The sequence below is a fragment of the Trichechus manatus genome, unplaced genomic scaffold (genome assembly GCF_000243295.1).
Source record: "Trichechus manatus latirostris isolate Lorelei unplaced genomic scaffold, TriManLat1.0 scaffold00139, whole genome shotgun sequence".
NCBI lineage: Eukaryota > Metazoa > Chordata > Mammalia > Sirenia > Trichechidae > Trichechus > Trichechus manatus.
In genome coordinates, this window is record NW_004444075.1 from 2,752,396 (window position 1) to 2,765,034 (window position 12,639).

General features: G+C 40.3%; 1 protein-coding gene across 1 annotated transcript in view; it reads left to right on the forward strand.

Moving 5' to 3' along the window:
- Positions 1–12,639, forward strand: part of TBC1D9 (TBC1 domain family member 9) — a 149,384-nt gene that overhangs the window by 89,652 nt on the left and 47,093 nt on the right. Inside the window, exons 4-6 of the mRNA XM_004385471.2 lie at positions 2,031–2,259; positions 2,692–2,953; positions 5,166–5,373. Coding sequence (XP_004385528.1) covers positions 2,031–2,259; positions 2,692–2,953; positions 5,166–5,373 — 699 coding nt within the window. The remainder of the gene's footprint in view (positions 1–2,030; positions 2,260–2,691; positions 2,954–5,165; positions 5,374–12,639) is intronic.

A 12,639-nucleotide genomic window follows, 5' to 3' on the forward strand; every position in this document is an offset into this window, starting at 1 on the left:
ACTCTGTTTCAGAAAGTGGCTGTACGAAATATATCAGAGTATGGAAAGACTCTTGATGGAAAGACAGTGGGAAGCTATTGCTTTAGTTCCTGAACTGTAGGAGAGACTTAGGGGCTGTTTCCTGTTAGAAGAATGGGCTGCAGACTTGCCTTGGCGTTGTGTTTGTCTAGTAAGCCCACTATTTGCTGCTGTGGTCACTGTTGTTATTGTATTTGCCTTTAACTAGAATTGAATGGAGATGGAGATTATGGAAGACTAAACCTCACCACACCTGGTAACAAGGGTGGAAGATTTGGCAGGAAAAATAAAATTCAGGAAATAATTTTAATCTATACATAGTGTAGAGGGAATCAGTAGTAGTTAATATGGGAAAGGAGAATCTTAGTTGGGAGAAAGTTCACAGGGAGGTGGGAATTGAACCAGTGGGGGCTGGGTAGGATTAATTTAATAGAGAACAGCCTGATTTTAGGCAAGCAGACAGGCAGGTTTGAGGCAGAATGGCAGATCCACAGGCAGGAAGATAGGAAAGCACATGGATGACAAGCTAAGGGCCTGAGAGTATCTCAGACTAGTGGGAAGTTTTGGTTGGCCATAATGGAGTCCCTGGGTGGTGCAGATGTTTAAGCACTCAGCTACTAACTGAAAGGTTGGAGGTTCAAGTCCCCTCAGAGACACCTCAGAAAAAAGTTCTGGGAATCTTCTTCCAAAAGACCAGCCATTGAAAATCCTATGGGGCACAGTTCCACTCTGACACGCACGGGGTCACCATGAGTCAGAGTTGATTTGATGACAACTTTTTTTAGTGGTAGTTACAATGAGAGACAAGGTTATAGTGCTAGTTGAATCCAAAATGTGTATGGTATAGAATTTTGGACTTTATACTGATAAAAGTGGAGAACCGCTGAGGATATTGGTAATAAACTGGCTGTAATCAAAACAAGTTTTAGGAAGATTAATTTGTCGGGAACATTCAGGGTGTACTGGAAGCAAGAGTCTAAAGGCAAGAGTTCTAGATATGAGGCAGTTGCAATTTTCTATGCTTAGGATACAAAAGGCTCTGTTGATGAGGGTCTCCGCTTCTCCCATGTCAAGGAGAATCAGAGAGGTTGCCCATGTTCACACAGATACATAGTGGTACTGTCAGAATCTGAACCCAAGGCTTTCATGCTCTGAAGCTCATTCTTTCCAGTGCTACCTTGAGATCAAAGATCATAAAGATGGGAGTGGGAGGGATTTGGCTATTACAAAGTCAAAGATGAAATTCAGGGGAGTATTTTCTGTCAAGAGATATTTGTAGAAGACAGTTTTCAGAGAATTAAAGAAAAATTGGGTAGCAATGAAATGACCTCTCTGGCTATTGTAGTGATGGGACAGTAGATTAAGTCCATTACTTGCTATGCAAATATTTCATTACCTTTCCAACTGTCCAAAAATTGTGTGTCTAATATAATTTTTGCCCTCATATTCACCACTTTTCTGCTTAAATGGCTGCTTGTGCCTTTTTTCTGGTTTCTGTGATGTTATTCATGACCCTGGGACAGCAGATCTGAAGCCAAGTGTCAGTTAGAGACATGCATTCTGGTCTTTCTTCCCTCTCTTGTCCAGGGTCAAGTTTGCTATTCATGATGGACTTTTGTTGATTTTGAGAAAGGCAGAAGTTGACTTCGGGTTGACTCTATCGTGTTAAGATAGCAAAAGTAAAGAAATTTTCATCTCCTCATTTGTAAAATGAAAACATTGGGCTTCATTCCAAGCAAACCTAATAAAATGAATAACAGCAATAAACAGATCATAAAATCTATATTGTCATTTGAAAATCTTTTAGTTCACAAAAATGCTGCTTGTTAGCTGGCTTAGAATTTGGGTTAGCCTTTCCGCAGAATTCATCAGTTATTTTCTGGTGTTTTTTTTTTTTTTTTTTTTAAAGTCAAGACTTAGGAATTTTTTTCTTTTCATTTCGAATATGTACAGCCTGAGGGAAATAGCAACTATAGTTATGTTAATTCCAGTTGTGTTTTACCCCTGCTCAGGGCATCATTGCAGAGTATAACAAAATCAATGACGTCAAGGAAGATGATGACACCGAGAAGTTTAAGGAAGCCATTGTGAAATTCCATCGGCTGTTTGGGATGCCTGAGGAAGAGAAACTTGTCAACTATTACTCTTGCAGCTACTGGAAGGGAAAGGTCCCCCGACAGGGCTGGATGTACCTCAGTATTAACCACCTTTGCTTTTATTCTTTTCTTATGGGAAGGGAAGGTAAGTTGTCTGGAATTTCAGAGAGACATTTTAGAGATTCTGCTGAAGGTTTCCCTGGGCACGTAAACCACATCAAAACATCAAAATGAAACTTGTAGTTATAAATGGGTCAGTGTTACTTTTTCACTATTTAACAGTGAATTGAATTCTCTTCAGTTCAGTATTTTTACAGAAATTGGTCGTTAAGTAATAAATATACACCAAAGGTAGAAATAATTTAGTAGATATGGACTTACATCCCTACTATTTATGAACTCACAGCTTATGTGGTCCGAATTTGTGTCTTAAAACTAATAAACAAAACAACAGTAAATAAGGGCTCTCAAACACAGAGGAGCTCAGCAGGATTGGGGTCTGGGGTAGTGAGATTGCAGGATCTAGAAAGAACAATTAGGAATCAGGTGTTGACCCAGGCTTGTTCCCTGTGCTCAGCCAAGCTGGTAATCCGGTGGGTGGACATCACTCAGCTTGAGAAGAATGCCACACTGCTCCTGCCTGACGTGATCAAAGTGAGCACAAGGTCCAGCGAACTTTTCTTCTCTGTGTTCCTCAACATCAACGAGACCTTCAAGTTAATGGAGCAGCTTGCCAACATTGCCATGAGGCAACTCTTAGACAATGAGGGGTTTGAACAAGATAGATCCCTGCCCAAATTGAAAAAGAAATCTCCTAAAAAAGTATCTGCTCTGAAACGGTAAGTGTTGGAGACTTTGAGTCTTGGAGACTGTAGAAACAAGAAACCTGTCTATTCATTTATTCAGTTTAACCTTTTCTGAATAGCTGCAGGTGTTCTGCACACTTCTGGGTATAGGTACGAAACTGAAAGAGACTGCTTGAGGCACTCACAGTTCCGCTAGACATACATAAACAGCACAGTGTGATGAGAACTCTTTGAATAGAGTGCATGAGTGCACATAGCGGGTGTGGTTAGCTCTGCCCAGGTGGGACAGAGTGAGTAGGAAAGGCTTCTCTGAGCTTTAAGCTGAGCTTTGAAGGATTGGGTAGAAGTTACTAAGGCAGGTACATTGGAGTGAATATTTCAGGCAGAAGGAGGAACATGAGGAAAAAGCACAAAGGAAAAGCACAGAAGGAAGCAAGTCCCTCCCACGGTTGGATGATGTCAGGGCATGGGATGAGGAGAGCCTACAGAGAAGCTTGGACATTGGGATGTGGGAGTAGAGCTAGAGAGAGGGTAAGGAGAAAGTTGATGCTCTCTAAGGTTTCTAGCTAGAGTGACAGTACGTGTGGAATTGCTATTAACTGAGATGGGAAATGAGAGAAGGAAGAGCATGTATGTCCAAAGGATATAATCTCTCAGTTTTGATCATGTTGAGTTGAGTTGCTTGTGGGACATGTAGTTGGAGATGGGTCAAGTAGGATATTCGAGATTTGAAATCATTGATGTTCAGTTAGTAGTTGCAATCTGAAAAGAAATCAATACAATTAAGGTGTCTTTGGTGACTTGAGACATGATTCAGCAGAGTGGTGGAGGATAGAAGCTATTACTGCAGTGGATTAAATAGCAAATGAAAGGCAAGGAGGGAATTAGGCAAGTATAGACTGCTTTTTCAAAAAACTCAATGGTAAAGGAAGGCGTTGCTGTTTTTAGAATGGAAAAGATTTGAACATGGTTTAGAATGAGATAGGCAGAGGAGAGGAGTTTGTTGGTGAGGGTAGGTGTGTGGAGTGGGAGGGAGTATAGAGAAAGAAGCTACAAGGAAACAATTTAAAAAGCGATGTCTCGTTGGGCATAGAAGAGGTTGCTTATGTATGCTGATTCCACTCCCTTTTTAATAAGTAAGAGTAGCTGAGGACAAAGGTAATCTTGGAGACCCACGAGAGGGAGTTGGAGGGATTTCCTACATCAGGGACTCTCTTTGTTCTGTGCAGCCAGACTCTAAGCTGTCAAAGGGCTGAAATAGGGTAGACACTTCAGGGGAGAGGTTTTGAACAACTCACATGATGAGCGGGGAAAGGAACTCATGAGGGAAGAGATTGTTGTCCACAGAAGACCCAGCTGAGTTTGGAAGCCATAACTGTCCAAGAGGTTGGATTATTCATACTGCGCCTTTCCATGCAAAGATTTGTTGTCTATTTAGGGAGGGCAGTGTGTTCCAGCAGATTCATATGGCTTGTTGCATTCTCATAAGATCTTTCTTTTTCACTTATTTATTTTTGTTGTTGTTATTGAGAATATACATAGCAGAACATACATTTCAACAATTTCTACATGTACAGTTCAGTAACATTGATTACATTCTTCAAGTCATGCAACAATCCTCACACTCCTTTTCTAAATTGTTCCTCTACCAATTACATAAACTCACTACCTCCTAAGTTTCCTATTTTCATTAGATCTTTCTTAAAAGATAAGGCTCAAAAGGTGGCTCTGGTAAATGTGCATGTAATAATCACTTTAGATATTGTTACATTCCTTTAGAAAGATAATGAGTTTCCTGTTCAGGCCTGACATTTAACAGATATGGTCTATAACATGGCTACAAAAAAAAATAAAACTCGTTGCCATCAAGTAGATTGTGACTCATGGCAACCCCATGTGTTAGAGAGTAGAATTGCACTCTGTTGAGGTTTCTTGGATATAATCTTTATGGAAGCAGATCGCCAGGCCTTTCTTCCACAGTGTCACTGGGTGGGTTCGAACTGCCAGCCTTTAGGTTAGTAGCCAAGCACTTAACGGTTTGTGCCACCCAGGGACCTAAATACATTAAAACAGTTTTCTTATGCTTTCGGGTTAATGGGTTGGAGTTGACTCCGATATAAAGCTAAGAAAGTAGGGGTAAGTCTGGCAAGACAGAGGAGGGAAACATGGTCTGGGAAACCTTCCTTGCTACATCATTTAGAAGGTATTCTCTTGCGTGAGGTGTGTTATTATTATTGCTTTCCAGTGATCTTGATGCCCGGGCAAAGAGTGAGAGATACCGTGCACTTTTCCGGCTACCCAAAGATGAAAAATTAGATGGCCACACAGACTGCACCCTGTGGACCCCATTTAACAAAATGCACATTTTGGGGCAGATGTTTGTGTCCACAAATTACATCTGTTTTACCAGCAAGGAGGAGAGCTTGTGTAGCCTCATTATCCCACTCCGGGAGGTAAGTGTCAGCTGAAAGGGATATTTTAAGAGTTTCATTTGTAATATTTTTCTCTGTGAACCAGGAATATTTTTACTAGCACTTGGTTGGCTTTTAACCAGCCACCTGCTTTGGTGGCACCTGCAGCCCTTTCACGTGTTGTCATTGCTGTAAGCGACCGACCGACTGACCGACCGTGGGATCTGTGAGATCTCTTCTTCCAGAGGCAGCCTGGTTCACAGCAGGAGGGCTGCTTGGCCTAAAGGTGATGGGCCACACAGGGAGTCAGAAAGCCAAGTGTTTGTTGAGATCTGGTCTGAGCCCTTCCTCAGATCTGAATCTGAATCTCTATATGTTTTAGAATCTGTATTCTAATAAATCCCCCAGCTGATTCTCATGTAAAGTCTGAGGCATTATTCTTGTATCTGGAGTGGAGGTGGGTTCTATCACATCTTCACGGTCACAGTTCCCTGTGGTACTTATCTGACAGCCTTGCTGTGAGGTTTAGGGTTGAGAAGGATTCCAGGTTAAGATGAGGGGAGGCGCAGTGCAGAGGCTGGCAGCCTTGCAATTTCTAACCTGACAACTCCCAACCTAATGTGTTCATTTTCAAGATGTTAAGGTCATCTGAAGCTTTGCTCATTCAATCAAAATTGACCCTTTGTTAAGAGTCCAGTTTCCATCTCCCTTCTTTTCTTTCTTTTAAATTATTTTTTCGAGCAAATTTTCTTCTTTGCTTTCTTCTTGTTTTAAGAGTAATGCATCATTTTAGAAAATTTGCGAAAGTACAGACAAATGAAAACAAAATTCACCCCAGGCCCAGCACTCAGTGGTAACTGCTGTTAATATTTTGCTGTCCAGCTTTCCTGTTTATTCCTATGCATTGTGTGTATATGTGATTGTATTATTTACAAAAAAAGTCATCAATAGGGACTTTGGTTTTCTGCTTATTTCCCTTAATGGTAAATATATCTTGAACTTTTCCCCATGTCATTAAATATTCTTCTGTAATGTAGTCTTTAATGGCTACTTATTATTCCATTAAATGGATCTACTATACACAGTTTAGTTATTCTGTTACCTATGGTTGGACCTTGTCATTGTTTCTGGTTTTCTCCCCCATCATATGTATAATTTTACTTAAATTATAAATTCCCAGAAGCTGAATTGGTGGGACAAATAAAATGCAAAATGTTAATCAATTGACAAATCTGGTTCTCCTCTATACAGGTAAGCTAACTGGTGTTACATGCATTTTTGAGGACAGGGTGTGTCCTGGGATGGATAATCCAACCGTACTTATATTTGGCTCTGAAATATATTTCATAAATTTTTCCAGCAAATTTACCTTCTCAGTAGTCTTTGCCATAGGCTGCTGCTAAACTTATTTATCTTCTTGAAGTATTACCTGAAGATAGTAAAGCAAAGTTACCTGGAGGGTGCCTGATGGCTGGGGAAACCCGTTCTGGGACTAAGAATATACCATGGATATGCCATTTATGAATCTGCGTGAGTCATCACTCTCCCTTTATCCAGAGGGAAATGGGGAGCAGAGACGGGCTGGAAGCAGCTGTCAAGCCATCTGCTCCCCTTCTGTTCACCAAGTCGAGGCCTTAGGTCTGGTTAGCTCTGTTTACATTTTAATGCAATTTAGAATACAAGGGTGAGAGCATAGGGGAATTGAGAGAAAGATGATTGATATTCTCAGCCCATCTCACACAGGAGCCTTCTTCTGTCTAGTTTTCCCTAATAGGTAGTAGGGCAGGGATAATTCAGTCACATTCCAGGGTAAATCAGAAGGGGGGCCATATGTGGAGGCAGCATTTAATAATAAAGCATGTTGTGGTTGGAGAATACGGCTTTAAAGAAATCATAAATGAGACAGCAGTACTCTTCCTTTTCTCTAACCTAATGAATCATTGAGATATATTAATGATCCCTAACCCTGTCTAATGGAAGAAGCAAAGCACTTAATGTGGTTTTTATTACCTTCAGGTAATGATAATGTCAGAAAAGCAATAGGGCGGGGGCCCCACGGTTCATCCTGGGTCTGTTTGAGTAGAGAAGATCTCTCTGTGACCTGCGTACCTTAGTGAACTGAGTTAAGCTGATCGATGGCCATGTTACATCCCACACGGAATGGCCACTTTTAGGGTTGTAGAGACCAGGAATCAGTGCTTCTATTGAGTTATTTATAAATACACTGAAATATTGAGTGGAGATGGTTAACAGGTGTGGACATGTAGACTTAAAGATAGATGGATAACTGCCATCGAATCAGCTACGACTCTTCATGACCTTATGTACAACAGAATGAAACATTGCCTAGTCCTGCATCATCCTCAGGATTACCAGCATATTTGACTGCATTGTTGCAGCTGTTGTGCCAATCCATCTCATCTAGGGTCTCCCTCACTTTTGTTGACGCTGTATTTCACCAAACATGATGTTCTCCAGGGATTGATCCCTCCTGATGACATTTCCAAAGTAAGCAAGTTGGACAGTGTTCTGTTGTGATCCATACGGTTTTCATTAGCTAATTTTTGGAAGTAGATCGCCAGGCCTTTCTAGTCTGTCTTAGTCCAGAAGCTCTGCTGAAACCTATCCACCACGGGTAACCCTACCGGTGTTTGAAATACCAGTGGCATAGCTTCCAGCATCATAGCGATATGAAAGCCACCACAGTACAACAAACTGACAGACAGGTAGTGGGCATAGACTTAAAGTAGACCAAACTGATAGATAGGCAATGTTTACACAGAATCATGGGGGAATGCATGTTGCTACAGGTTTCGAAGAAATTACTGAGACATCAGAGCAAGAGGATAAAGTGATCTGATTAGGTTCTTCACAAGATACAGATTTCAGATGAAGTTTCTTTTTTTTAATCATAAATTCATCTTATAAATAACTATATTAAACACCAAGATTTTATTAAAATCCTCTGGGATTCCTTTAAGAAATGTGTAACTATGGGGAAAAAAAAAAATATATATATATATATATATAAATATTAAGAGAAGTAGTCAGGCCCTGCAGTTTTTTCCCCTTATGGGTTCCAGCCCAACTCATTTTGGCAGTTGGGGGCCTGCAACATTTTATGCAACTCCAATAGGTTTCTTAGCCTTGAAGGGGTGGGGAGAAAGTTTTAAAGTCCTGCTTTGTTGTTGTTATTTAGCAAATTAGTGTCTCATTCAAAAATTTATACACAAATTGTTTTGTGACCTTGGTTGCAATCCTGCATTGTGTCGGCATTATCCTTTCCCTTTCCACTCCAGGGTTCCCCGGTCCATTCATTCAGTTTTCCTGTCCCTTCCTGCCTTTTCATCTTTTTTTCTGGGCAGGTGTTGCCCATTTTATTTCATATACTTTATTCTTTATACTTAAAGAGAAGCACTTTCCTCACGTGTTATTATTTGTTTTATAACCAAACAAAAAACCAAACCTACTGCTGTCGAGTCAGTTCTGACTCATAATGACCCCATAGGGTTTCCAAGGCTGTAGATCTGTACAGAAGCAGACTGCCACATCTTTCTCCTGCTAGTGGTTTCGAACGGCTGACCTTTTGGTTAGCAGTCAATCGCTTTATAGACCTGCCTAATCTTTGGCTGAAAGGTGAACTTCAGGAGTGGCTTCAATTCTGAATTAGAAGAGTACCTAGGGCCCATAGTCTCGAGGGTTCCTCCAGTCTCTGTCAGACCAGTAAGTCTGGTTTTTTTTTTGTGTGAATTTGATCTTTTGTTCTACATTTTTCTGCCCCTCTGTCCAGGACCCACTGTTGTAATCCCAGTCAGAGCAGTCGGTAGTGGTAGCTGGGCACTATCTAGTTCTTCTGGTCTCTGGGTCATGTAGGCTGTAGTTCATGTGGTCCATTAGTTCTTTGGACTAATTGCGCCCTTGAGTCTTTAGTTTTTTTTGCTCTCCTTTTCTCCAGACTAGAAAAGACCAAAGTAGGATGTAGAACATTGTCTTTAAGAACTATGTTGTGCCAATTGACATAAATGTCCGCTGAGTCTATGATCCTTTGCCTTCGAGCCTGGGAACTTCATCTTGAGAGGTGTTTAGTTATGTCTAAAAGGTTTCCCTGACTGTCCACTTGTGTACCCTATTGTCTATATTAATATATGAAGAGAACTACAGTCATGTATTTAGAAATGTCCGCCACCGAACTTGTATCTGCCGGTGGATGTGCTCCCTTACCTCCTCCCTCACCTCTTGGCATATCTATCTATCTGTCTGTGTCCATTCATAGATTATTGTTTGTTGCTTCTATTGTTGCAGGATTTTCTATGCTATAGTTGTTGTTAGGTGCCAGCCCTGGTGGCGCAGTTGTTAAGAGTTTGTCTGCTAACCAGAAGGTCAGCAGTTCGAATCCACCAGCCACTCCTTGGACACCCTATGGGGCAGTTCTACTCTGTCCTGTAGGGTCACTATGAATTGGAATCAACGCGACGGTAACAGGTTTGGTTTTTTTAAGCTAGAGTAATTGTCGTTTATTCCTGTGTTCCTCTCAGTGCCCTCTCTTGCCTTGATCATGTAGTGCTGACTTCTCCCATATTGTGTATTGCCTTTCCTTTCACCAACATTAACATATGTCTACTGTTTCTTTGTTAATTTTCCCTCCCTTCCCCTCCCATCCCTGGTAACCATCAAGAGTTTTTTCCCCCTTATGTGTGAACCTTTTGTTGTTACATTTTAATAGCAGTCTCATACAGTATTTGTCTTTTTGCGATTAACTGTTTTCACTCAGCATAATGCCCTCCAGTTTCATCTACGTTGTGAGATGTTTCGTGGATTCATCGTTATTTTTTATTGTTGCATAGAATTCCTTTGTGTGTATGTACCACAGGTTGTTTGTCCGTTCATCTGTTGATGGGCATTTAGGTTGCTTCCACCTTTTTGCTATTGTAAATAATGCTGCAGTGAACATGGGTGTGCATATGTCTATTCGTGTCACAGCTCTTATTTCTTTAGGGTGTAATACCTAGGAGTGGGATTGCTGGATCATATGGTATTCCTGTTTCTAGCTTTTTGAGGAAGCAGCCTACCTTTTTCCATAGTGGTTGTATCATTTTACATTGCCACCAGCAGTGTATAAGAGTTCTTATATCTCCACATCCTCACCAACATTTGTTATTTTCTGTTTTTTTTTTTTTTATTAGTGCCAGTAATGTCGGGTGAGATGGTATATAGTTATAGTTTTGATTTGTATCTCTCTAATTGCTAAGGATCGCGAGCATTTCTTCATGTTTGTCAGCAGCCTGAATGTCTTCTTTCGTAAAGTATGTGTTCATATCCTTTGCCCAGATTATTTGTCTTTTTTGTTTGTTTGTTTTTGGTGAAGTGTTGAAGTTTTCTATAAATTTAGGGATTAGACCCTTGTTGGATATGTCATAGCCAAAAAATTTTTCCCAATCTATAGGTTCTGTTTTTACTCCTTTAATGACATCTTTTGTTGAGCATAAGTGTTTAATGTTTAGGAGGTCTCATTTATCTATTTCATCTCTTCTATGTGTGCATTTTCAGTTATGTTTGGTGTTCTGTTTATGCCATATATTAGGGCCCCTAGCGTTGTCCCTAATTTTTCTTCCATGATCTTTATAGTTTTTAGGTTTTATAGTTTTACTAACTATAAATACATAGTTTTATATATTTAGGTCTTTGATCCACTTTGAGTTAATTTTTGTGTATGGTATGAGGTATGGATCCTGTTTCAGTCTTCTGCAAATAGATATCCAATTTTGCCAGCACCATTTGTTGAAGAGACTGTCTCTTCCCTATTCAGTAAACTTTGGTCCTTTGTCAAAAATCAACTGTCCGTAGGTGGATGGATTTATGTCTGGGTTCTCAATTCTCTTGCATTGGTCTTTGTGTTTGTTGTTGTACAGGTGCCAGGCTGTTTTGACTACCGTGGCTGTATAGCAGGGTCTGAGATCAAGTAGTGTGAGGCCTCCTACTTTGTTCTTCTTTTTTAATACAGCTTTAATTATTCGGGGCCTCTTTCCCTTCCATGTAAAGTTAGTGATTAGTTTTTCCGTCTCAGTGAAGAATGCTGTTGGGATTTGGATCGGGATTGCGTTATATCTGCATATCACTTTGGATAGTATAGACATTTTTCACAATGTTAAGTCTTCCTATCCAAGAGCATGGTATGTTTTTCCATTTATGAAGATCTCTGTTGGTTTCTTGCAGTAGTGTTTTGTAGTTTTTTTTTGTATAAATCTTTTACACCCCTGGTTAGAGTTATTCCTAAGTATTTTATCTTTTGGGGGGGGCTATTATTGTAAATGGTATTGTTTTCCTGATTTCATTTTCACAGCTCTCTTTGTTAATGTAGAGGAATCCAGTTGATTTTTGTATGTTGATCTTGTATCTTGCCACTTTGTTGTATGCATCTATTAGTTCCAATAGCTTTTTTGTGGAGTCCTTTGGATTTTCTATGTATAGGATCATATCATCTGAAAATAGGGATAGTTTTACTTCTTCCTTACCAATGTGGATGCTCTTTATTTCCTTTTCTTGCCTTATTGCTCTTGCTAGGGCTTCCAATACAATGTTGCATAAGAGTGGTGATAAAGGACACCCTTGTCTGGTTCCTGTTCTCAAGGGGAATGCTTTCAGATTTTCTTCATTGAGGATAATGTTGACTGTTGATTTTTATGAATTCCCTTTATTATGCTGTCTTAGTCATCTAGTGCTGCTCTAACAGAAACACCACAAGTGGATGGCTTTCACAAAGAGAAATTTATTTTCTCACAGTCTAGTAGGCTAGAAGTTCAAATTCAGGACGTCAGCTCCAGGGGAAGGTTTTCTGTCTCTTTCGGCTCTGGAGGAAGGTCCTTGTCATCATCAGTCTTCCCCGGGACGAGGAGCTTCTCTGCGCAGGAACCTCGGGTCCAAAGAATGCGCTCTGCTCCCAGTGCTCCTTTCTTTATGGTATGAGGTCCCTATGTGTCTCTGCTCGCTTCTCTCTTTTATATCTCAAAAGAGATTGCATTAAGACACTATCTAATCTTGTCAGCCTCATCCGTATAACCTCATCACAGTGATAGAATTTACAACACATAAGGAAATCACATCAGATTACACAATCGTACAACACTGGGAATCATGACACAGCCAAGCTGACAGATATTTTTGGGGGACACAACTCAATCCATGACATATGCTGAGGAATTTCCCTTCTATTCTTATTTTCGCTGAGAGTTTTTATCAAGAATGGGTGTTGGACTTTATCAGATGGATTTTCTGCACCAATTGATGTGATCATGTGATTCTTTTCCTTTG